This window comes from Xyrauchen texanus, chromosome 28 (genome assembly GCF_025860055.1).
Source record: "Xyrauchen texanus isolate HMW12.3.18 chromosome 28, RBS_HiC_50CHRs, whole genome shotgun sequence".
Taxonomy (NCBI): domain Eukaryota; kingdom Metazoa; phylum Chordata; class Actinopteri; order Cypriniformes; family Catostomidae; genus Xyrauchen; species Xyrauchen texanus.
This window is the reverse complement of record NC_068303.1, coordinates 3,096,005-3,119,488: the sequence shown is the minus strand read 5'-3', so window position 1 is coordinate 3,119,488 and position 23,484 is coordinate 3,096,005. Positions and strand designations below refer to the sequence as shown.

Below are 23,484 nucleotides of genomic sequence, written 5' to 3'. Positions count from 1 at the left end.
TGAGCAGGAAGTAAAGCCGCGAAATCAAGGCCCCGCCCTCACTCTCGCTGAATCAGTCGCAAGCACACGCCCCTGCACTTTTGACTTATGACGGTGTGAAATAATTAATTATAGAAATTTAGATATTAATTTTAAAACTCCAATCTCCTCAGTCCTCCGAAGATCCCGAAAAAAGTCAGTTGGTGCTTCAGTGACTACTTCGCTCAGAGAGCCTGTCAATCACAGCTGTCAATCATGATGTCACAGCACCGTTTTTATAGCATCAAATAACTAACTAAAACAAACTTATTTTGAAAACAAAAAAGATGTGAAGTGTAATTTAATTGTTTAGTTGGTCTCACGTCCCGTTGAATAACATGGGGAGGCGGGGTTTATGACCTATACTAGGACCAGCCACCGGGGGGCGATCGAGACGTTTTGGCTTCACTTTTGAGGGCTTGTGCGGCACACTTGGGTTTGGACGTGTGAACAGCGAGCTCTGCGCACTTTGCTAGTTTTAATAATTTTTGTATCATAAACCGACACAAAGATTCGATACACCCTGATCCTTAACTGTTCTAGTTGGACAATATGTTAAAGAATTCAAAATCCTCAGGCTCTGGAGATTAAAAGAGACTTTCGTGCTCAAGCTGAGACCCCTGAGCAGCAGGCCGCAAGCCGGGAGTCAATTTGGATGGTGAAGTGAGGGAAATTCGGCGTCAATTGATGATCATGTCGTCAATGCTGATGAAGGTCGTTGCTGACTTGGAGGATCTTGCTTTAATACATCGATCGATCACTGCCATGGAGACGAAATTCACTGAGATGGTTACAAGAGTGGCGGATGTCGAGAAACGGATCGATCATCTGGAGTCATCGGAGAGAGAATTAGCTGCTAGCATGCTAGCAACCAAGGCAGACTTGGAGCGCATCTGGGAAAAGTTGGAAGACTTGGAGAATAGTAATCTGCTAAACAACGTCCGAATTGTTGGAATTCCTGAGGACGAAGAAGGCAGAGTTATGGTGAAATTCCTAGACGGGCTCTTCCCGAGTCTGCTCGACATAACAGGCAATAAGCTGGAAATCTAGCAAGCTCACAGAGTTCCGGTCAATTCTAATCAAATTTCTAAAATCATCGTGTTATTTTGAGAATAGAGACTAAGGATGGCCGCAAAATATTTACATGCCCACAGCAAGGAATGTCCTTCATAAAGTCAATTTCTGAGTAAGTTATTTGTAGTTCTCATGTTGCAACCGGGTGGGCCTGACTCACTGAACATTCACTTGACTGTCCGAGGAAGCTGAGTGCCTTTTTTGTTCTTTTTGTGCTGGTTTCGCCTAGCGGCTGGAGATTGTTTTGTGGAATAACACTCCTTCGGGACAGTTTGTGGATGAATCTGCACATTCTTTTTGCTTAAACCTCCTATTGGCTGGAGTTTGTTTTGTGGAATATTTCTTGCAGGACATTTGAGTGATTAGGTCAGATATTGCACTCTTGTAACAAATCTTGATTCTGAGAAATCTTGGAGGAGCTGGGCGAGGTAATTAAGGCCTTGTCTACAGGTAAGGCTCCGGGGCCAGATGGCTTTGCCACTGAATCTTTTAGATCTTATGCTACAGAACTGGCTCCACTTTTGTTAGTTTATGTGGAATCAATAAAGAATGGAAAGCTTCCACCAACCATGACACAAGCACGGATCAGTCTGATTATTAGAAAGGACAAAGATTGAAGCGAGTGTAAGAGTTACCGTCCAATTTCCCTGATCCAGCTAGACATAAAAATATTGTGGAAGATGGAGACACCACCTATGTTTTTTTTGGGGGGTGCATTAAGATCCAAGAATTTTGGTTGAAGGTTCAGAGTTTTGTGTGTGAAGTTTTGGGCACACAGGTTTCATTTTGCCCCAGACTCTGTATTTTGGGCAATGGGGTGGTCATAAAATATATATTTGGGGGATAAATATAAAAAATTGGGTTTTGACCGGCTGTGGAGAGAGAAATTTAGTTTTAATTATATATTATTATAATTATTATTCATTTATGCTAAAATGCTAAAAAGAGTCCCAGAATTTATTCTAATAAATAATAATCTTATTCTAAAAAGCCGTCCTAAAATAAGTAAATGCAAATAAGATAAATAGAAATATGGATCAGTGTATGCGATCGACATGTTTCTAATGAGTATCTTTTATTCTCAATGGATTGTGTGCTATGAGGTCAGTTTAGAGGTAGATAAGATACAAGAACATGTCTGAAAAACTAGTGAGGAGCTCATCTAGACATCATTTAGGCGTGTTTGAGCCTACGGTGGGCTAAAATGCAGTATTTGTTAACAGCTCACTATGTTTTGAGACACAATCTGTGTGTTGGTGGAGATGATCTGCATGTTTCACATGCCGGTTTTCTCTCATCATTATTCTCTCTTAATTTGTCTTTTATGAGCAAATACATGTGAGTGTGTTACAGGAATAATTCAGCCAACAATGAAGACTGTCATTACTCACCCTCATGTCATTCCAAAACTGTTTATTAAAAAAAAAAGAGTAAAAATAGCAGTTACAGTGATACACCTACAATGGAAGTCAATGGGTTCAAACAGTAAACGTTAAAATACTCACTGTTTTAAAAGTACACTCACCTAAAGGATTATTAGGAACACCTGTTCAATTTCTCATTAATGCAATTATCTAATCAACCAATCACATGGCAGTTGCTTCAATGCATTTAGGGGTGTGGTCCTGGTCAAGACAATCTCCTGAACTCCAAACTGAATGTCAGAATGGGAAAGAAAGGTGATTTAAGCCATTTTGAGCGTGGCATGGTTGTTGGTGCCAGACGGGCCGGTCTGAGTATTTCACAATCTGCTCAGTTACTGGGATTTTCACGCACAACCATTTCTAGGGTTTACAAAGAATGGTGTGAAAAGGGAAAAACATCCAGTATGTGGCAGTCCTGTGGGCGAAAATGCCTTGTTGATGCTAGAGGTCAGAGGAGAATGGGCCGACTGATTCAAGCTGATAGAAGAGCAACTTTGCCTGAAATAACCACTCGTTACAACCGAGGTATGCAGCAAAGCATTTGTGAAGCCACAACATGCACAACCTTGAGGCGGATGGGCTACAACAGCAGAAGACCCCACCGGGTACCACTCATCTCCACTACAAATAGGAAAAAGAGGCTACAATTTGCAAGAGCTCACCAAAATTGGACAGTTGAAGACTGGAAAAATGTTGCCTGGTCTGATGAGTCTCGATTTCTGTTGAGACATTCAGATGGTAGAGTCAGAATTTGGCGTAAACAGAATGAGAACATGGATCCATCATGCCTTGTTACCACTGTGCAGGCTGGTGGTGGTGGTGTAATGGTGTGGGGGATGTTTTCTTGGCACACTTTAGGCCCCTTAGTGCCAATTGGGCATCGTTTAAATGCCACGGCCTACCTGAGCATTGTTTCTGACCATGTCCATCCCTTTATGGCCACCATGTACCCATCCTCTGATGGCTACTTCCAGCAGGATAATGCACCATGTCACAAAGCTCGAATCATTTCAAATTGGTTTCTTGAACATGACAATGAGTTCACTGTACTAAAATGGCCCCCACAGTCACCAGATCTCAACCCAATAGAGCATCTTTGGGATGTGGTGGAACGGGAGCTTCGTGCCCTGGATGTGCATCCCACAAATCTCCATCAACTGCAAGATGCTATCCTATCAATATGGGCCAACATTTCTAAAGAATGCTTTCAGCACCTTGTTGAATCAATGCCACGTAGAATTAAGGCAGTTCTGAAGGCGAAAGGGGGTCAAACACAGTATTAGTATGGTGTTCCTAATAATCCTTTAGGTGAGTGTATAGCAACAAGACATAAACAATATACGTGTTAACATGATTGTAGTGTGATAAAGCTGCTGACTAACCGCATCTGTCTAAAGTTTGTTGCCATGAGAACGGAACCCTGTAATCCTTCAGGATAGAACTTTACACAGAGAGTGAAGTTAGTATGCAATTTGATCACATTAAACCTTGTGAACACGTATAATGTTTACATCTTGTGGCTATACTTTTGAAACGATTAGCATTTTAGCGTTTTTGCACTGGCCCCATTCACATCCATTGTAGGTGCTACTATACCTGTATAATTTGTATATTTTTTTTAATAAACAAGGGACATAGTCAGCATTATGCTACACATATTTTTAATTGAGCTTTACTTGTATTGAACCTGGAATATTCCTTTAAACAGTGTATCAGCTGTGGTGTTGCCTCGTGCATGAATTCAACATAAAGACAGTAGTAAAACATTAATTACATTAAGAAAATCACAAGAAGCTTAAAAGATTATTCAGTACTGATGGCATACAGGGATTCGTAAGTCTGTAATTTCACAGCAGGGGCTTTTACTGTCAGAAATAGCCTCTTTCTTTCATGTCAGCTCATGAAGTTAGCATAAAAGCACGCGTACAATATATGCGTGCGATGACGTCAGACTCATTGGAACCAGAGATAAAAGACAAATGGAACATATGCAATCATTCAATCTTTACTTCTCCTTTTTTTAATCAGTTCATCAAATCTAGTTTTCCTTCTAAGCTGGGGAGAAAGAAACACAATATTGTCACTATCATTTGTCAGATTGGCGTGCGGGAAAATAATATTAAGGATATATTTAAAGGGATTGCTCACTTAAAAAAATGACATTTCTGTCATAGTTTACTCAGCTTCATGTTGTTACAAAGCCGTATGACTTTCTTTCTTCTGATTCCTTTTATACATTATGCAGTGTTTGCTGAGGGTCTTGGTTGCTGGCCGTTCACCTGGTGTCTTTAATCCAGAAATAATTGACGACGACGACTACAGTAATGTCAGGATCACTTCCTTTTATTTGCACGCTTGTTGTGAAAGGGACAACTAACTGTTTCGAAATGTTCTGAAATTGATTTGTTTGGCCAAGAGCGTGTCAGATGGTCTGTATTCACTACAAGTGTTTTATCAGCAGTTCAGCATGTCATTGGGACTGAATTAAGGCCAGTTTATTTTAACTGACACCCTTTGATGAAGCCAAACTGCTGATGTGGAGTAAATGCTGCTGGAAAACTGGCACAGATTACATTTACCGTACCTTTACATCAGAAATAGTTTATTGTCGGTCATAGAAAGCACATTATCAAGTTGTTTGTTTTATATCACTTCGCTTTAGCAGCGTACATTAAGTGGGCTTGTTTTGCTTGGAATATTTTAATAAAAATGTGGCGCTTATGATTATGATATTTCCCTACTGTTGGATATAAAAGCTATTTAATAAAACAGATAGTTACCATTCTTAAATCTGACAGGGTGCGACATTTAAAAATAGTCAAAATATGCGCACGTTACCGACTGAGCAAAGTTTATACATTGCTTGCATGAACATGCTACTTGTTAGCCTTATGAACTATATAATATAGTGAAATAATCGTTTATTCTAATTATTATTATTATTATTATACATACTGTATAAATCATGTGTCTTTTATCATACTGCAGTTTGCTGGCATTTAATCAAACGTTGCTTGATGCTTTATTTTATTGGTATAAATTAAAAAAGAAATTCTGACTTTTCATTTTATAAAAAGTTTAAATTTGGAAAATGGTGAGAAATAATGCTGCAATTTACGAGATATAAATTCACAATTGTTACATATTTTCTTGCAGTTGCAACCGTTTCTCGTAATTGCGGGTTCATGAGAAATTAAGTTGCAATTGATAAATATAAACTTGCAGTTATGACTTTATTTCTCGCAATTGCATCTTTTTATCTTGCACATGCAATATTATATCTCGCAAATGTGAATTTATTTCTAGCAACTGCGTCTTAATTTCTCATTATTCTGACTTTATATCTATGAATTGCGATTTTATATCTCGCGACTGATTGCTACTTTATGTTTTGCAATTGTGACTATTTCTAGCAACTGCATCTTAATTTCTCATTATTGCAACTTTACTTTATATCTCGCAATTGTGACTTTATTTCTCACAATGCATCTTAATTTCTCATAATCGTGACTTTATATCTCACAACTGCGTCTTAAAATCTCATAATTGCGATTTTATTTCTCGCAATTGCAACTTAATTTCTCAGAATTTTACATTTATATCTCACAGTTGGGTCTTAAGTTCTCGTAACTGTGACTATATCTCACAACTGCATCTTAATATCTCATAATTGCTACTTTAATTCTCGCAATGCGTCTTCATTTCTCGTAATTGCGACTTTACAGTTGTGGCCAAAAATATTGGCACCCTTGGTAAATATGAGCATAGAAGGCTGTGAGAAAAATGTGTCTTTATTGTTTATCCTTTTATCCAAAATATTCACAAAAATCTATCCTTTAATAGATATCAAACAATGGGAAACACAACACAAGTTTTAGCGAGAGTATCAGAAGAAGGATTGGGCAGAGCCGTGGAAGACTCGGAGGGCGGATCCTACCACTCAACTGGAGATGACAAGAATCACATTTCAAATATATATGTGGCACAAATTTTGGCAGCCTTTATTCAATACATTGTGCAACCACTTTTGCAAACATAACAGCTCTGAGCCTTCTCCTATAATGCCTAATGAGGTTGGAGAACACCTGACAAGGTATCTGAGATCATTCCTCCATACAGAATCTCTCCAGATTCTTACCATCTCCAGTTGATTGGTAGGATCCGCCCTCCAAGGCTTCTACGGCTCTGCCCGATCCTTCTTCAGATACTCTTACTATTGTGGCTCTGCCCGCTCCTCCTCCAGCAGCTCCACCCACTCCCCCCTTGAGACGAGTCAGAGATATGTGTCTCAGTACTGGCCCTTGAACTTCTTGTGGCTCAGCCTCTTAAGCCTCCGCCTCCTGCAGCTCCACCCTTGGAGTCTCTACCTTCAGCAGCTCCGCCCCCTGAGCCTCCAACTCCTGACCCTCTGCCAGTTCCGTCCTGGTCTCCCGTTCCTCTGCCAGTTCCATCCTGGTATCCGGATATTCCACCAACTTCGACATTCCGCCAGACCCCGCTCCCTTGCTGGAGTGCCTCCCAGGCCGCCACACCCCGCTCCCTTCCTTGGAGCCGCAACCCAAACTGCCGGACCCTGCTCCCTTCCTGGTTCTGTCACGTCATTCTTGTGTTTTCCCCCCCAGGGACTCTTATCATGAAATTGATTGTTATGAAGTTTTGTGTCTTCCTTTTATGTCTGTCTTCCCATCCATTGCCTTAATTGTATTCCAGGTGTTCCTTGTCTCATTGTTAGCCCTAATGTGTGTGTGTGTATATGTAACGGGAGCCAGCTGTCCTACTGGAGTCCAAAGTTTGAATCCCGCTCGGAGCAGATCGAGCATTATTGGTTGCAATGGTGCCGTGACCTGGATGGGAGTGAGGTTTAGGGGGGTGAGTGTAATGGGATCCAGCTGGTAGATAGCTGTGCAATGTGTAAACCTCCCTCTCCTGACCTAAAGAGGTGCACTAGCGACTGATGTTAGCGCACTCGCCTCCCATGCCGGAGTGGGGCGACAGGGCCGGTTATATGTATATATATCCCTCTTGTTCCAGTGTCGGTTCTTGTTTGTGTGCTGTGCATTTGTTGCCAGCATACTGCTGTTGAGTTTGTGTTACCTTCATATGTTTACCTTCTTCGTAACTTCTTCTGTTCGCCAACATTTGTGGTAAATGTGTTTTGGAGAAAAATATTTATTTAATTTTGAGACGTACATGATATCTGTTATTATATATATATATATATATATCAAAAATATGAATGTATAAGAGTTTAAATGGTTGAAATGGAATATTCAATTTAATTAAATCTATTTATATCAGTGATAAATCTAAATAATTTACCTATACTTGAAACAGTGTATTGTTTTATAGGTTATGGCATGATTGTGGAGGGGCCGATGGAGTCACATGACCACTGGGGACGGCAGCTGATGTCATTAATATCTGATAACAAGACAGAGGAGAAAAACTGCACGGAGCCAGGTGAGACGACTTTATTAAAATATGCATGAGTATTTGCAGTTTGTCTGTATATATGCACCATAGCTGGAAATATAGAATAAAGTGCTGTATAACCGACTTTCTCTGTTATAATGCAACAAGCATGTTGGACAGAGCTCAGAGGGCTATATTTAGGTTCTTTGTGACACCGTTAGCGACTTACTAAGATTTATGTTTTTTGGGTTTTTTTAATCAGCAAAATGGAGAGGGAAAGTCTCATAGAACTGCTTTAAAATCTGTACTAATCGCTTTGACGAGATTTTAAATACTCAACTCCATGTCCACGTTTTTTAGCTCCAGCAAGATTTAAGCGCAGGTTTGAAGTGACTTTGCTCTTCACTTGAGAGAGTTCTAATCAGCTTTGGTCCAGAGAGAACGGCCTGCGTTTAGCTGACACTCGCTTTCTTTCCGGTGCACTCTGTCCTGAACTTACGGTTCATATTCTGTTGTGCTCATTAAACTCTCTCGAAACCAAATTAAAAATCTAATTTTAGCCTCGGATGTTCTGTTTACTCATCTTTTTAAGTTTTCAGGTTTCTTTTAAATTTTAAAAGAGTGAATAAGTAGCAATGTGTTTGAAGTCACTCATCTTAATGAGTGTGGAACTGTCAAAGGATACATTCAAAGGATATTTGAAGTGATATTAAAATGTATTAGCAGTTTAAATGTTCCTAAAATTGGTCGTATAATTTTACAGCCTTCTAAGGTATCTCGTTTGGGCTAAAATAACATCATGTATCCTTAGCAACCCTGCTGAAAAGACCAGCATTGCTGGTCACCAGCTTATGTTGTGTTTTGGGTGCTGGAGAGAGACCCCATCAGGCTTTTAAATAGCTAAACCAGCTTCATCAAAAAGACCATGCTGGTCAAACAGTTTCACCAGCTAGACCAGCACTAACCAGTAAAAAACAGCCTAGACCAGCATGGGAACTGCATGCTGCTGGTTAAGCTGGTCTTTTCAGCAGGGAAAGAAGATAATGTTATATATATATCAGAGTGTACTGTTTGCTTAGTTTAGAGGTTGACATGGGATAGGGGGAATTCAGGTACATTTTATACACTCATGATTTTCTTCTCTGTCTAAACTGTAAATAAAATGTTGTCAAACACAAACAAATTTGCTGTTTCTCATTTAATTCCTCACTTCAACCACTAACTTTTCAGTCTGAGTCGAAGCATGCCATTTGACAAGATTACACGGTGGAAATCTTGTAATCTCCCAAGATTACATTTTCTCGCAAGCAGCGATGACATCTTGTTTCTCCCTTCTGCACCATCTGTATTGCCTCTATTTCTTGTTTTATGGCTTCTGCTCATTATACATGGACAAAAGTGTCAGAAATGAACTTTTCCAATTAAGGGGCAATGTTTACCCCCTGGAGTTGTTTTAGGGCATTTTTTTTACCTTTATGGGGGACATTTTTTTATCTCAGCGAGGATTGACGCTGACTACCACAACCGGAGTCACGAGTTTGAATCCAGGGCCAGGTGTCCTGAGCAACCAAATTGGCCCGGTTGCTAGGGAGGATAGAGTCACATGGTGTAACCTCCTCGTGGTTTTCGCTCTAGGTGGGGTGCGTGGTGAGTTGGGCGTGGATGCCGTGGAGAATAGTGTGAAGCCTCCACACGCACTAGGTCTCCGTGGTAACACGCTCAATGAGTCACGTGATAAGATGCGCAGATTGACGGTCTCAGACGCGGAGGCAACTGAGATTCGTCCTCCGGCACCCGGATTGAGGCGAGTCACTACGCCACCACGAGGACCTAGAGTGCATTGGGAATTCAACAGAAATGAACTTTTCCAATTAAGGGGCAATGTTTCCCGTACTTGCATTTAATGTGTTTCAGGCCTTAACTCTCCTATTGCGTTCGGGTCATTTTTGACCCGGTAGAGGGTCACATTTTTAAATACCACATAGTTTTCGTACGGGAACCAAACTTTGTGACTTTGTCAAGACTACCAATATGAAAATAATACAGAGCAACCAAATTGGCCCGGTTGCTAGGGAGGGTAGAGTCACATGGTGTATCCTCCTCGTGGTCGCAATAATGTGGTCCTCGCTCTCGGTGGGGCGCGTGGTGAGTTGTGCATGGATAAAGAATAGCTTGAAGTCTCCACACGCACTAGGTCTCCGTGGTAACACGCTCAACGAGTCACGTGATGGGATGCGTGGATTGACGGTCTCAGACGCGGAGGCAACTGAGATTCGTCCTCCGCCACCCGGATTGAGGTGAGTCACTACGCCACCATGAGGACTTAGAGTGCATTGGGAATTGGGCATTCCAAATTGGGGAGAATTTCTTTTTTAAACATTTTTTTTATTACTTACATTCATCCTCTTTCCCATACTCTCCTACACCCTTTTTTTTTTTTTAAAAAAATGGGACTGCATCTTGTTTTCAAATATGTACACACACAAACACATACAGTCTCACTCACACTGACAAATATGATGTAATAAACTATATCAAAGGAAAAATGGCCTAAAATTCAAGCATACATAGTCTGAATAAGGGTTGAAGTAAGAAAGTCCACATTTTACTTTGCCGCACTCGACAGACTGATCTGATGATGAACTTTCAGCATAATCACACTTTAACATTCAGCAGTTCATGCAATAAAAACATTTTGTTAAAAAATAAATAAATACACAAGTGCAGATGTTGTGAAGTTGTTTTGATGTTTGGTTGAAAACAATTTATTTGGTTTGTGTAGATTTTGATAACTGAGTTGTTTTTCAGCAGTATCGAGTAATTCATTAATATGGTTAATAGGAGAATTATTAGAAATACTCATTTTAAATATTTATATACATTTTATGCAAGACTTTATTCAAATTAAATTTTATTTAAACCTTGATAAATATATCTTCACATGTGGTTTAGCTGTAGTTACTGACCCGCGAATGCAAAAGGTTGTCTGCAGATTTCGGACTCAATAGGGGGGTTAATTCTGTATTTGTTTGCCTCAGTTTCTGTTCTTTAAGAAATAATTCTGCTAATCCTAATTATCAAATCTACACCAATCAGCTACAATATTAAAAGCACCTGCCTAATATTGTGTAGGTCTCCCTCGTGCCACCAAAACATCACCAACCCGCATCTCAGATAATATTCTCCCCACAATTGTACAGAGTGGTTATCTGAGTTACTGTATACTTTATCAGTTCAAACCAGTCTCTGTGGATCTCTCTCATCAACAAGACATTTCAGTCCACAGAACTGCCGCTCACTGGATGTTTATTGTTATTGGCAACATTCAGAGTAAATTCTAGAGACTGTTGTGTGTGAAAATTCCCAAAATACTCAAACCAGCCCGTCTGACACCAACAATCATGCCATGAGGATATCAAATCAGGCAATCGTGTGGCATCAGTGCAGTGCATAAAATCATGCAGATATGGGTCAGGAGCTTCAGTTAATGTTCACATCAACCATCAGAATGGGGAAACATTTGATCTCGGTGATTTGGCACGTTGCATGATTGTTGGTGTCAGACAGGCTGGTTTGAGTATTTCTCCTATGGTCTCATATTTCTCATACGGTTATGAGTAATCGTGTATAACTTAACCACCAATACATTTTATACATAAGAGATAATAAACAGTCATCCGGTGGCAAAATAATGCATTTATTCACAAAATAAACCCTGACCTTGTGATCAGGACTCCGGAGGAAGTCAGCATCATTTCTGATAGTAAATCGAAGGTTTCCCAAATGATTTGTGCACATTTATGTTCCGCTGCAGCGCTGCAGTAATCTGGTAGAGGACAGAGGACATGTGTTTTTCTTTTGAGCATAATGTGAGAATGCTACAGTGCTCGAGGTGATTGTGAGTCAACACCACAAAATCTTGAGTCATCAGTCTGAGCGAACGCCAACTGAGAGCTTGTAGACAGAGATATGTGACCTTTAACCCCCACAGATCAGATGTCCGGTCACTGCGGTTTTAGTCTGCAGATAGATTTTTTTTCTTCAATATAATTCTTGACTAGTTGGTTGTTGGATGTAGTGATTAGTGACGTTGACTACTGAGTTTATATAATGTTTTTCATTTTGTTTTAAATTTAATGCTTATGTGTATAATTTTTTCGATGTTAAAATTCTTTCTCGGATGCCAGCTTAATATGCAGAGACAACTACAGCTTAAATATTGTTTGTGGTAGTGCTTCAAACAGGGGGAACGTCTCCAAATTCATCCCATGTTCAATAATACATTTAGAAATAGTTGCGTTCGATTGCGCTCATCCCAGCTGTATTCGAACACGAGCATGTCGGATTTACTTTGTTTTACAGTACGTGTACTTTCAGTATATTAACAGTGTACTTACCCAAGTATTATTAGGTAACTACATGTACTTAATGTGGGTTAAAGTTAGGGTTAGTACCTAGTAGTTACTATAGTTGTTGCAATTATATAGTATGTCAACTGTAAAATAAATTGCTACATGAACGCCCCTTGAGAAATGCGCCTGATCTGTGTCTGGTCTGCATGTCCCTACTAAGGCACCACCCTACTTCTACAGGGCTTCCTAAAAGGGATAGTTCACCCAAAAATGAAAATTCTGACATCATTTACTCACCCACATTTTGTTCCAAATCCATATAGCATCACTTTCTCTTTTACACGGAAACCAATAGGTCCATCTTTTCCATAAAATAGCATAATAAAGTTTAAAAATGAGTTGGCCTGGGTAGCTCAGCAAGTAAAGACGCTGACTACCACAACCGGAGTCACATGTTCGAATCCAGGGCGTGCTATGTGACTCCATTCAGGCTTCCTAAGCAACCAGTTAGCCTGGTTGCTATGGAGGATAGTGTTACGTTGGGGTAACCTCCTCGTTGTCGCTATAATGTGGTTCTCGCGCTCGGTGGGGTGCGTGGTGAGTTGTGCGTGGATGCTGCGGAGAATAGCGTGAGCCTCCACATGCGCTAGGTTTCCGCGGTAACGTGCTCAACAAGCCACGTGATAAGATGCGTGGATTGGCGGTCTCAGACGCGGAGGCAACTGAGATTCATCCTCCGTCACCCGGATTGGGGGGAGTCACTACGCCACCACGAGGGCTTAGAGAGTATTGGGAATTGGGCATCCCAAAATTGGGGAGAAACAATTATTTATAAGTATCATATAATGAGTCCATTTGAGCAGTGTGTATTCCAATCTCCAAGTCTTCTGAAGGCATACAACCCAAAATGTAATACATTTTTCAATAAATATTTCGACATCCTTCGCACATTTATGGGCACTGTTAGAGAAACCCATTATTTGGGTGTTCAAGCGAGAACTTGCAAACCACTGCACTGCACCATTTAGTGTTTAATTTGAAAGGGATCATGACATGAGGAATCAAATTTTCCTTGATCTTTTGACATAGTCATTGTACTATAAAAACGTACTGTAAGTTTCAGAACTCAAAACTTTCTCCTCACGGTAAAAAGAGCATTTGTTGAAACCAAGCTGCCAAAATGAATCGTTCTCTATTTCCTCTGCATTGTGATGTCACACTGTGGTAGACGTTTGCATCTGACCACCTCCTGAACAACTCATCAATGCCTACTGTACTTTATCAGTTCCGTAGCCCCCCCCCAGCAACTGTGGCAAGGAGAGAGCAGGTCAATCAGGAGCTTAGAGCCAATCATAACAGTGGGCGTTTACTGTCAAGTCTTAAAGGGCCAGACTGATGGTGGAAAATTATGTTTTACAAATATATTATTTTTTGTGCAATTAACTTTACTTTTATTATAAGTGAACATCAAGGAACATATTAAAATAATTAAAAAAGGCATCTCATGACCCCTTTGAAGAGGACGAGTAAAATAGTTCAACTTTTAAAAATGCATAGGCTACTTAGAGCTTTTATGTGTTGCATAAGAAGGTAAGTCATAAAGGTTTGGAACCACCTGAGGGTGAGCAAATGATGACAACATTTTCAATTTTGGGTGAACTATCCCTTTAAGACCGAATAGTCGTTTAGACTCCCCACAGACTAGTCGATTTTGAAAATATATCGTTTTGCACATGCCTAATTTATACGTTACTCTCAACTAGTTGGCAGAGGGTCTATTCAGTCAACTTCTGGCTTATATTCTCTGTATGTGTATATCAGACATGCATGTGTTTACAATGTGGCAGATGTTATCCGGAGAAACAGGGCAGAAAATATGTTTTGTTACGCTCATATGATCGGGTCATGGCACCACAGCAGCCTCAAATACTTCTGTCACGACCCAGAAATCAATTAAAGGAACAACTTTTGATGTTAAAATAGGCCTACCTTTTCTCATCCCAGCTTAATATGCAGTCAGCTATAAGATATCCATTTAAAAGTTGATTCCCTCCAAAACTGTGAACACTATGCCTCTGTCGCACTTTCAAAGCATTGCTCTGTTTGTTTGAGCATCCCAGCCAGACAAAGCAGCGCTGACTGGAGAGTGGAGCAGAAATGACACACTTTTAAGGAAGAATTGTGTTGTGTTGTGCAGCATGTACATCTGATAAGTATGTAGCACAGTGCAATCATTCCATTATCGGTCCAGATGTAGCTCTGTTGTCCCCGTAAGCCTTTTGATTTCATAAAGAGCTTGTGTCTGTCCACACGTGCAATTGTAACAGATGTCGCATCACACTGATCTCTCTTACGCAACATGCAAATACATTTGAAAGATTACGGGATTAGAGGGTAATTGCATTATATTGTAACATGAAGACATGCAATATATTCATCCAACTGACATTAGAATTTGTAGTTTTATGAGTTTAAGCAGTTGTGTGTGCAGAATTGACCGCTATCCCACAAGAATTACATTTTCGGCCTGATTTCGTGAAAATGTCTTGACTGCTGTATAATTACATTTCTGCAGTATGGCATTACATATTTCATTACACATATCGCTGAAATGTCCACTGTGTGGCGCTTAAAGGTTTATAAGGTTAATGCTCTATGGGATGTCCCGATACTGTGCGATACCATGCTCATGAACTTCTACTCGTGCTCGTAAAAATGCTCCGATACCAAAAACTGATGCCATTTGAAGCACGAATGTCATTGCATACACATTTAACGTACGATTGAATGACATAAATAGTTTGCAAGTGCCAGGGATGTTATAATGAGTGCCCAGTGTTTTTTCCAGGGTTTTTTAGCGGGGGAACACCAAACTAGATCGCGCAACCTTAAAGCCCAGGGGCCCCCCAGGTAGTCAAGGCCCCCTGGGCTTTAAGGTTGCGCAAGCTAGTTTGGTGATCCCCCGCTCAAAAACCCTTTTGGGCATGAACAACAAACACCCTACCACCCAGCCACCTCCTTACCCTAAACCTTAAACCTAAACCTAACTGATATTGTCATAAAAGGCAAATGTAAGATGAACAATGCAATTTCTGAAACATCCACGTCATTTTGTGGTGCTTCTGTGACTCTTTCGGCCCACGTGTTGCTCTTCGGGACTCATACTGGTTCTTTGAATCGTGGGTGCAATGCTTGAACAAGCTTGTAAATGTAGTTGGTTATGTAATGCAAATGTAAAAATGAGTCATGCACTGTAGTAAAAGTGTTTAGATGTCATAAGATAGCACAGTGTGAGAAACAGGGTGAAAAGTAAGAGTGTATGAAATAATAATTAGCAGTTTTAATCATGATTTGTGTCAAAGTGAATAAAAGTATTCTAGTGTATTCTAGGCGCCTCTAGTGTACAACGAGACAAGTAAAAATCGTCATGCAAAAAATGAAGTATAGTAACGTGATGAGACCAGGTTGAAAAACTTGTCATCTTTCAATCATCTTTCTTGCGGAGGAGAAATTTTGTTTGACTTTTTATGATAAAAAGTGTAAAAAAAATCCATAGACTTCAATTGATGGAAGGTTCCATGTCGTATAGAGATCAGAATATCTTAAAGATCTGGGGATGGTATCATTCAATGCAAAAAGTCGAAAACTTTTTTTAACATGACATGTGAGCTGGAACATTGTGGACAAATGAGCGTGAACGAGGCAGAGACTCTAAACAAGGCACAATGGATGACTGGCTCTCCACACTGACCTACTGTGAACGGCTGATTTGTGTTATTGACGTGATAAACACAGCTGAGATTTGCACTCATGAGATGTTATAAATCTTGACACATGCCCAGCATTCTCCTGCTAACAAATGCTAAGCTAATGCTGCTAGGAAACATCCCACACAACAACATTCCAAAGACTTTGGCTAACGTTATGTAAAAGTTAGGAACAAATGTTGGTAAAACGTTAATAGGGCATCCTCATGATGTTATTAGTGCCCGATAAAAGTTCTCACAGTGAGTGCGTTTACATGCACACCAATACTACTAAAATCAGCTTGTTCAAAAATCACAAGAGAACCTTGTTTACATGTAATTGGAAATCGTTTGATTTCATTTGCTTTTAATGCCCAAACTTGAGGTGCCACTTTAGAAGTTATAAAATACGGGACACTCTCTCTAGAGTTGCCTGAAGTTTGGGGTGGGGGAGTTTTCAGACAGTCCCTTACCACACCCACCACCATTGTAGCACGTTTAAGTACAATCTGTGGACTTTTCAGACGGTCCCTTCCCAACGTAGGCAGAATTTGCTAAATGATAATGCTAAACACAGAGTAAATAGACATGTGCACTACACTTGCACACATTGGGTAAGCCAGTTAGCATGCTGGAAAAGCTGTTTCTATCAGGAACGCTCGCAGGCTTGAGTGAAATTTAACATGACGTTTATTTGATGGATATAAAACAGAAAGGTAATGTCTCTCTTTGGCGTAGACCTCGTTTGACGGTCTGAAGAAGTTGTACTCTGAACCGTCATATCCTGCCAGAGATAGGAGGCAGGGGCGAGGAGCCTAACCCGTGCAGGACGGGACTCAACAGGTGGTGGTGGGGTGGTGGAAGTTGCCATGATAGCACACTTAAAGAGCAATGTGACAGATTGCGAGCTGACTTATAAAGCAACGGCTTACATGTGATTGGCTGGGAATTACCCAGCTAATGGTGCAATGATATACAGCTGCTAGTCTTCCCGCTAGACCTATGCTGCGCTTACATTCAAATGCAAAATAATTGTTTTTATTTTTGTTCTTGTTTATAATCACTAAGGCGGAATCTCATTAACATAATGTGTACAGAGGACTTTTGATGTCATTGTCACAGTGTGAGGAGACAGACAGATTTATGCTTTGTTGATGATTTATTAAGATAAATGTAATCCATGTTTTCCTTCACGGGTTGGTCCACTGCCCTTGGTCCTGTTTTCAGCAGACATTAAATATTGATGTGTTACCCTTCAAATGCACTGCATAACCAAGAGCAGCATGAACTCCATACATGATGAGCGTCCAATTAATAACTTCAATGGCTTAAAATAGAGCATGAAAGTCACCTTCACCTGTCTGGGTGTTTAATCTATGTGCTGCTATTCTTAGAGCAAACAGAGATGGTGTTGACTCATTGTGAGGGAAGGTCTGATTTAGCATGTTCTGGAATTAATAATGCCGTCCTGCTGCACAGGGATTATGTGGGAAGGCCTTGTAGAAGTGGGATGAGTTCTTAACAGCACACTACCATAATATGGTATATGCAGGATGCTGTGTGTATAGAGAAAGAAGTATATATAACGAATACGATAGTGTAAGTAGCAATGATTTCATTAATCTTTTACAGAGAAATTCAATAAATACATTTTGCAAGGGAATGCAAAACTATTGCGAGGGAATGCAAAATGTATCGTGAGGGAACGTAAAACTATATGCGAGGGAACGCAAAATGTATCATGAGGGAACGCAAAACTATTGCGTAGGGTACGCAAAATGTATCATGAGGGAATGCAAAACTATTGCGAGGAACGCAAAATGTATCATGAGGGAACGCAAAACTATTGCGAGGGAATGCAAAAATGTATCATGAGGGAATGCAAAACTATTGCGAGGAACGCAAAATGTATCATGAGGAATGCAAAACTATTGCGAGGAACGCAAAATGTATCACGAGGGAACGCAAAACTATTGCGAGGAACGTAAAATGTATCATGAGGGAACGCAAAACTATTGCGAGGGAACGCAAAATGTATCATGAGGAACGCAAAACTATTGCAAGGGAACACAAAACTATTGCGAGGGAACGCAAAATGTATCGTGAGGGAACGCAAAACTATAGCGTAGGGAATGCAAAAACTATCGCAAGGGAATGCAAAACTATCGCGAGGAACGCAAAACTATCGCGAGGGAACACAAAACTATTGCGAGGAATGCAAAATGTACCATGAGGGAACGCAAAACTATCGCGAGGAACACAAAATGTATCATGAGGAACGCAAAACTATTGTGAGGGAACACAAAATGTATCATGAGGAACACAAAACTATTGCGAGGGAACGCAAAATGTATCATGAGGGAATGCAAAACTATTGCGAGGGAACGCATAAAATGTATCATGAGGAACGCAAAACTATTGCAGGGAACGCAAAATGTATCATGAGGGAACTCAAAACTATTGCAAGGAACGTAAAATGTATCATGAGGAACGCAAAACTATTGCAAGGGAACGTAAAATGTATCACGAGGGAACGCAAAACTATCGCGAGGGAACGCAAAATGTATCATGAGGGAACGCAAAACTATAGCAAGGGAACACAAAATGTATCGCGAGTGAACGCAAAATATATCAGTGAGGGAACGCAAAACTATTAGCGAGGACACGCAAAACTTATCAGCGAGGGAATGCAAAAGTATTAGCGAGGGAACGCAAAATGTATCACGAGGGAAAGCAAAACTATTACGAGGGAACACAAAATGTATCAGCGAGGAACGCAAAACTATTGCGAGGGAATGCAAAACTATTGCAAGGAACACAAAATGTATCGCGAGGGAACGCAAAACTATTGCGAGGGAACGCAAAACTATAGCGAAGGAACACAAAATGTATCGCGAGGGAACGCAAAATGTATCGCGAGGGAACGCAAAACTATTGCGAGGACACGCAAAACTTATCGCGAGGGAACGCAAAACTTATCGCAAGGGAACGCAAAACTATAGCGAGGGAACGCAAAACTATAGCGAGGGAACGCAAAATGTATTGCTAGGGAATGCAAAACTATTGCGAGGGAACGCAAAATGTATCGCGAGGGAACGCAAAACTATTGCGAGGGAAAGCAAAACTATAGCGAGGGAACGCAAAATGTATCGCGAGGGAACGCAAAACTATTGCGAGGGAATGCAAAACTATAGCGAAGGAATGCAAAATGTATCACGAGGGAATGCAAAATGTATCACGAGGGAATGCAAAACTATTGCGAGGGAAAGCAAAACTATAGCGAAGGAACGCAAAACTATTGCGAGGGAACGCAAAACTATTGCGAGGGAATGCAAAACTATTGCGAGGAAAGCAAAACTATAGCGAAGAAGCATAAAACTATTGCGAGGGAACACAAAACTATTATGAGGAACGCAAAACTATGCGAGGAATGCAAAACTATCACGAGGAACATAAAATGTATCACGAGGAGCACAAAACTATTAGCAGGAATGCAAAATGTATCGCGAGTGAACGCAAAACTATAGCGAGGAGCATAAAATGTATCACGAGGGCATAAAATGTATCGCTGAGAGCACGAAACTATAGCGAGGAACATAAAATGTAGCGCAGTGAATGCAAAACTATAGCGAGGAACGTAAAATGTATCACGAGGAACATAAAACTATTGCAGGAATGCAAAACTATAGCGAAGGAATGCAAAATGTATCATGAGGGAATGCAAAACTATTGAGAGGAAAGCAAAACTATAGCGAAGGAGCATAAAACTATTATGAGGAGCATAAAACTATTGCGAGGAATGCAAAACTATCGTGAGGGAACGCAAAATGTATAGTGAGGAGCATAAAACTATCGCGAGGAGCATAAAATGTATAGTGAGGGAGCATAAAACTATTATGAGGAATGCAAAATGTATCGCGAGGAGCATAAAACTATAGCGAGGAGCACAAAATGTATCGTGAGGAGCATAAAACTATAGCGAAGGAGCACAAAATGTATCGCGAGGAACATAAAATGTATCCGAGGAGCACAAAACTATTAGAGGAATGCAAAATGTATCGCGAGTGAACATAAAACTATAGCGAGGAGCGTAAAATGTATCATGAGGAATGCAAAATGTATCATGAGGAACGTAAAACTATAGCGAAGGAGCATAAAATGTATCAGCGAGTGAACGCAAAACTATAGCGAGGAGCATAAAATGTATCACGAGGAAAGCAAAATGTATCACGAGGAGCATAAAACTATAGCGAGGACACGTAAAACTTATCGTGAGGAAGCATAAAATGTATCATGAGAGAACGCAAAAGTATTGCGAGGAGCATAAAAGTATTGCGAGGAGCATAAAGGATCGCGAGGAAAGCAAATCTATCGCTGAGGAACGCAAAATGTATCGCGAGAGCATAAAATGCATCATGAGGAATGCAAAACTATTGCAAGGGAGCATAAAACTATTACGAGGAAAAGCAAAACTGTCGTGAGGAGCATAAAATGTATCATGAGGAGCATAAAATGTATCATGAGGGAGCATAAAACTATTCGAGGAATGCAAAATGTATCGCGAGGAATGCAAAACTATAGCGAGGAGCATAAAATGTATCGCGAGGAATGCAAAACTATAGCGAAGGAATGCAAAATGTATCAGCGAGTGAGCGTAAATCTATAGCGAGGAATGCAAAACTATAGTGAGGAACGCAAAACTATTAGAGGAAAGCAAAACTATAGCGAGGGAACGCAAAATGTATCGCGAGGGAACGCAAAACTATTGCAAGGGAATGCAAAACTATAGCGAAGGAATGCAAAATGTATCGCGAGGGAATGCAAAATGTATCGCGAGGGAACGCAAAACTATAGCGAAGGAACGCAAAATGTATCGCGAGTGAACGCAAAACTATAGCGAGGGAACGCAAAATGTATCACGAGGGAAAGCAAAATGTATCACGAGGGAACGCAAAACTATAGCGAGGACACGCAAAACTTATCGCGAGGGAACGCAAAATGTATCGCGAGGGAACGCAAAAGTATTGCGAGGGAACGCAAAAGTATTGCGAGGGAACGCAAAAGGATCGCGAGGGAAAGCAAATCTATCGCGAGGAGCATAAAATGTATCGCGAGGGAATGAAAATGCATCGCGAGGAATGCAAAACTATTGCAAGGGAACATAAAACTATTGCATGAAAGCAAAACTGTCATGAGAGCATAAAATGTATCATGAGGAGCATAAAATGTATCATGAGGAACGTAAAACTATTATGAGGAATGCAAAATGTATCGCGAGGGAGCACAAAACTATTGCGAGGGAATGCAAAACTATAGCGAAGGAATGCAAAATGTATCGCGAGTGAACGTAAATCTATAGCGAGGGAATGCAAAACTATAGCGAGGGAACGCAAAACTATTGCGAGGGAAAGCAAAACTATAGCGAGGGAACGCAAAATGTATCGCGAGGGAACGCAAAACTATTGCAAGGGAATGCAAAACTATAGCGAAGGAATGCAAAATGTATCGCGAGGGAATGCAAAACTATTGCGAGGGAAAGCAAAACTATAGCGAAGAGCATAAAACTGTTATGAGGAACACAAAACTATTATGAGGAGCACAAAACTATTGCGAGGGAATGCAAAACTATCGCGAGGGAACGCAAAATGTATCGCGAGGGAACGCAAAACTATTGCGAGGGAATGCAAAATGTATCGCGAGTGAACGCAAAACTATAGCGAGGGAACGCAAAATGTATCACGAGGGAACGCAAAATGTATCGCGAGGGAACGCAAAACTATAGCGAAGGAACGCAAAATGTAGCGCGAGTGAATGCAAAACTATAGCGAGGGAACGCAAAATGTATCACGAGGGAACGCAAAACTATTGCGAGGGAATGCAAAACTATAGCGAAGGAATGCAAAATGTATCGCGAGGGAATGCAAAACTATTGCGAGGGAAAGCAAAACTATAGCGAAGGAACGCAAAACTATTGCGAGGGAACGCAAAACTATTGCGAGGGAATGCAAAACTATCGCGAGGGAACGCAAAATGTATAGTGAGGGAACGCAAAACTATCGCGAGGGAACGCAAAATGCATAGTGAGGGAACGCAAAACTATTGCGAGGGAATGCAAAATGTATCGCGAGGGAACGCAAAACTATAGCGAGGGAACGCAAAATGTATCGCGAGGGAACGCAAAACTATAGCGAAGGAACGCAAAATGTACCGCGAGGGAACGCAAAATGTATCACGAGGGAACGCAAAACTATTGCGAGGGAATGCAAAATGTATCGCGAGTGAACGCAAAACTATAGCGAGGGAACGCAAAATGTATCGCGAGGGAATGCAAAATGTATCGCGAGGGAACGCAAAACTATAGCGAAGGAACGCAAAATGTATCGCGAGTGAACGCAAAACTATAGCGAGGGAACGCAAAATGTATCACGAGGGAAAGCAAAATGTATCGCGAGGGAACGCAAAACTATAGCGAGGACACGCAAAACTTATCGCGAGGGAACGCAAAAGTATTGCGAGGGAACGCAAAAGGATCGCGAGGGAAAGCAAAACTATCGCGAGGGAACGCAAAATGTATCGCGAGGGAACGCAAAATGTATCGCGAGGGTACGCAAAATGTATCGCGAGGGAACGCAAAACTATTGCGAGGGAACGCAAAATTTATCGCGAGGGAACGCAAAATGTATCGCGAGGGAACGCAAAACTATTGCGAGGGAACGCAAAATGTATCGCGAGGGAACGCAAAATGTATCGTGAGGGAACGCAAAATGTATCGTGAGGGAACGCAAAACTATAGCGAGGACACGCAAAACTTATCACGAGGGAACGCAAAATGTATCGCAAAATGTATATCCTAATAAAATGTGCCATCAAACAAAAGTTTGGTTAGATGTCGGAGGTAATCCAAAAGTAATCAAACTAGATTACCTATAATGATAATCCAAGATATTATGTAACTGATTACAATTTTAGCAATGTACATTTTAATCAGTACCAAATGGCAATTTCGAAGTAATCTAGCAGCACTACGGGCATCAAAAATAGTATTTTTCGTATTTTCAGAATGTTTGATTTTCTAGCCGATCTGATCTATTAGCTTGAATGTATTCATATTTGCTTAATGGCATGTATCTTCTTTATGGCATGATGGTTTTCATACATTTATTCAGATATCTAGTCCTGCAAAATCTGTGAGTAAGAAATCTCTCTGCTTTTTTATGCCTGCATCACTAAACTTCATGAATAATTTATTGATTCCTCCACTTGATAAAAAATAAACTATGGACCAAAGACTGCTTTCGGTTGCAACAATGCTATATAAACTTCCACCTGTACAATTATTTCCTCAAACTCACATGATCGGCATCTATTCTATAATACCACAATAAAACAATAAAACTAAATCAACACAGATGCATGACAAACAGCTGTTTGTGTAAATTGTCTAGTTTATCGAGCAGT

General features: G+C 40.6%; 1 protein-coding gene across 1 annotated transcript in view; it reads left to right on the top strand.

Annotated features, from left to right (window-relative positions):
• LOC127621627 (sodium/potassium/calcium exchanger 4-like) overlaps positions 1-23,484 on the top strand; it is a 48,595-nt gene that overhangs the window by 2,199 nt on the left and 22,912 nt on the right. The window contains exon 2 of the mRNA XM_052095304.1: positions 7,866-7,976. Coding sequence (XP_051951264.1) covers positions 7,866-7,976 — 111 coding nt within the window. The remainder of the gene's footprint in view (positions 1-7,865; positions 7,977-23,484) is intronic.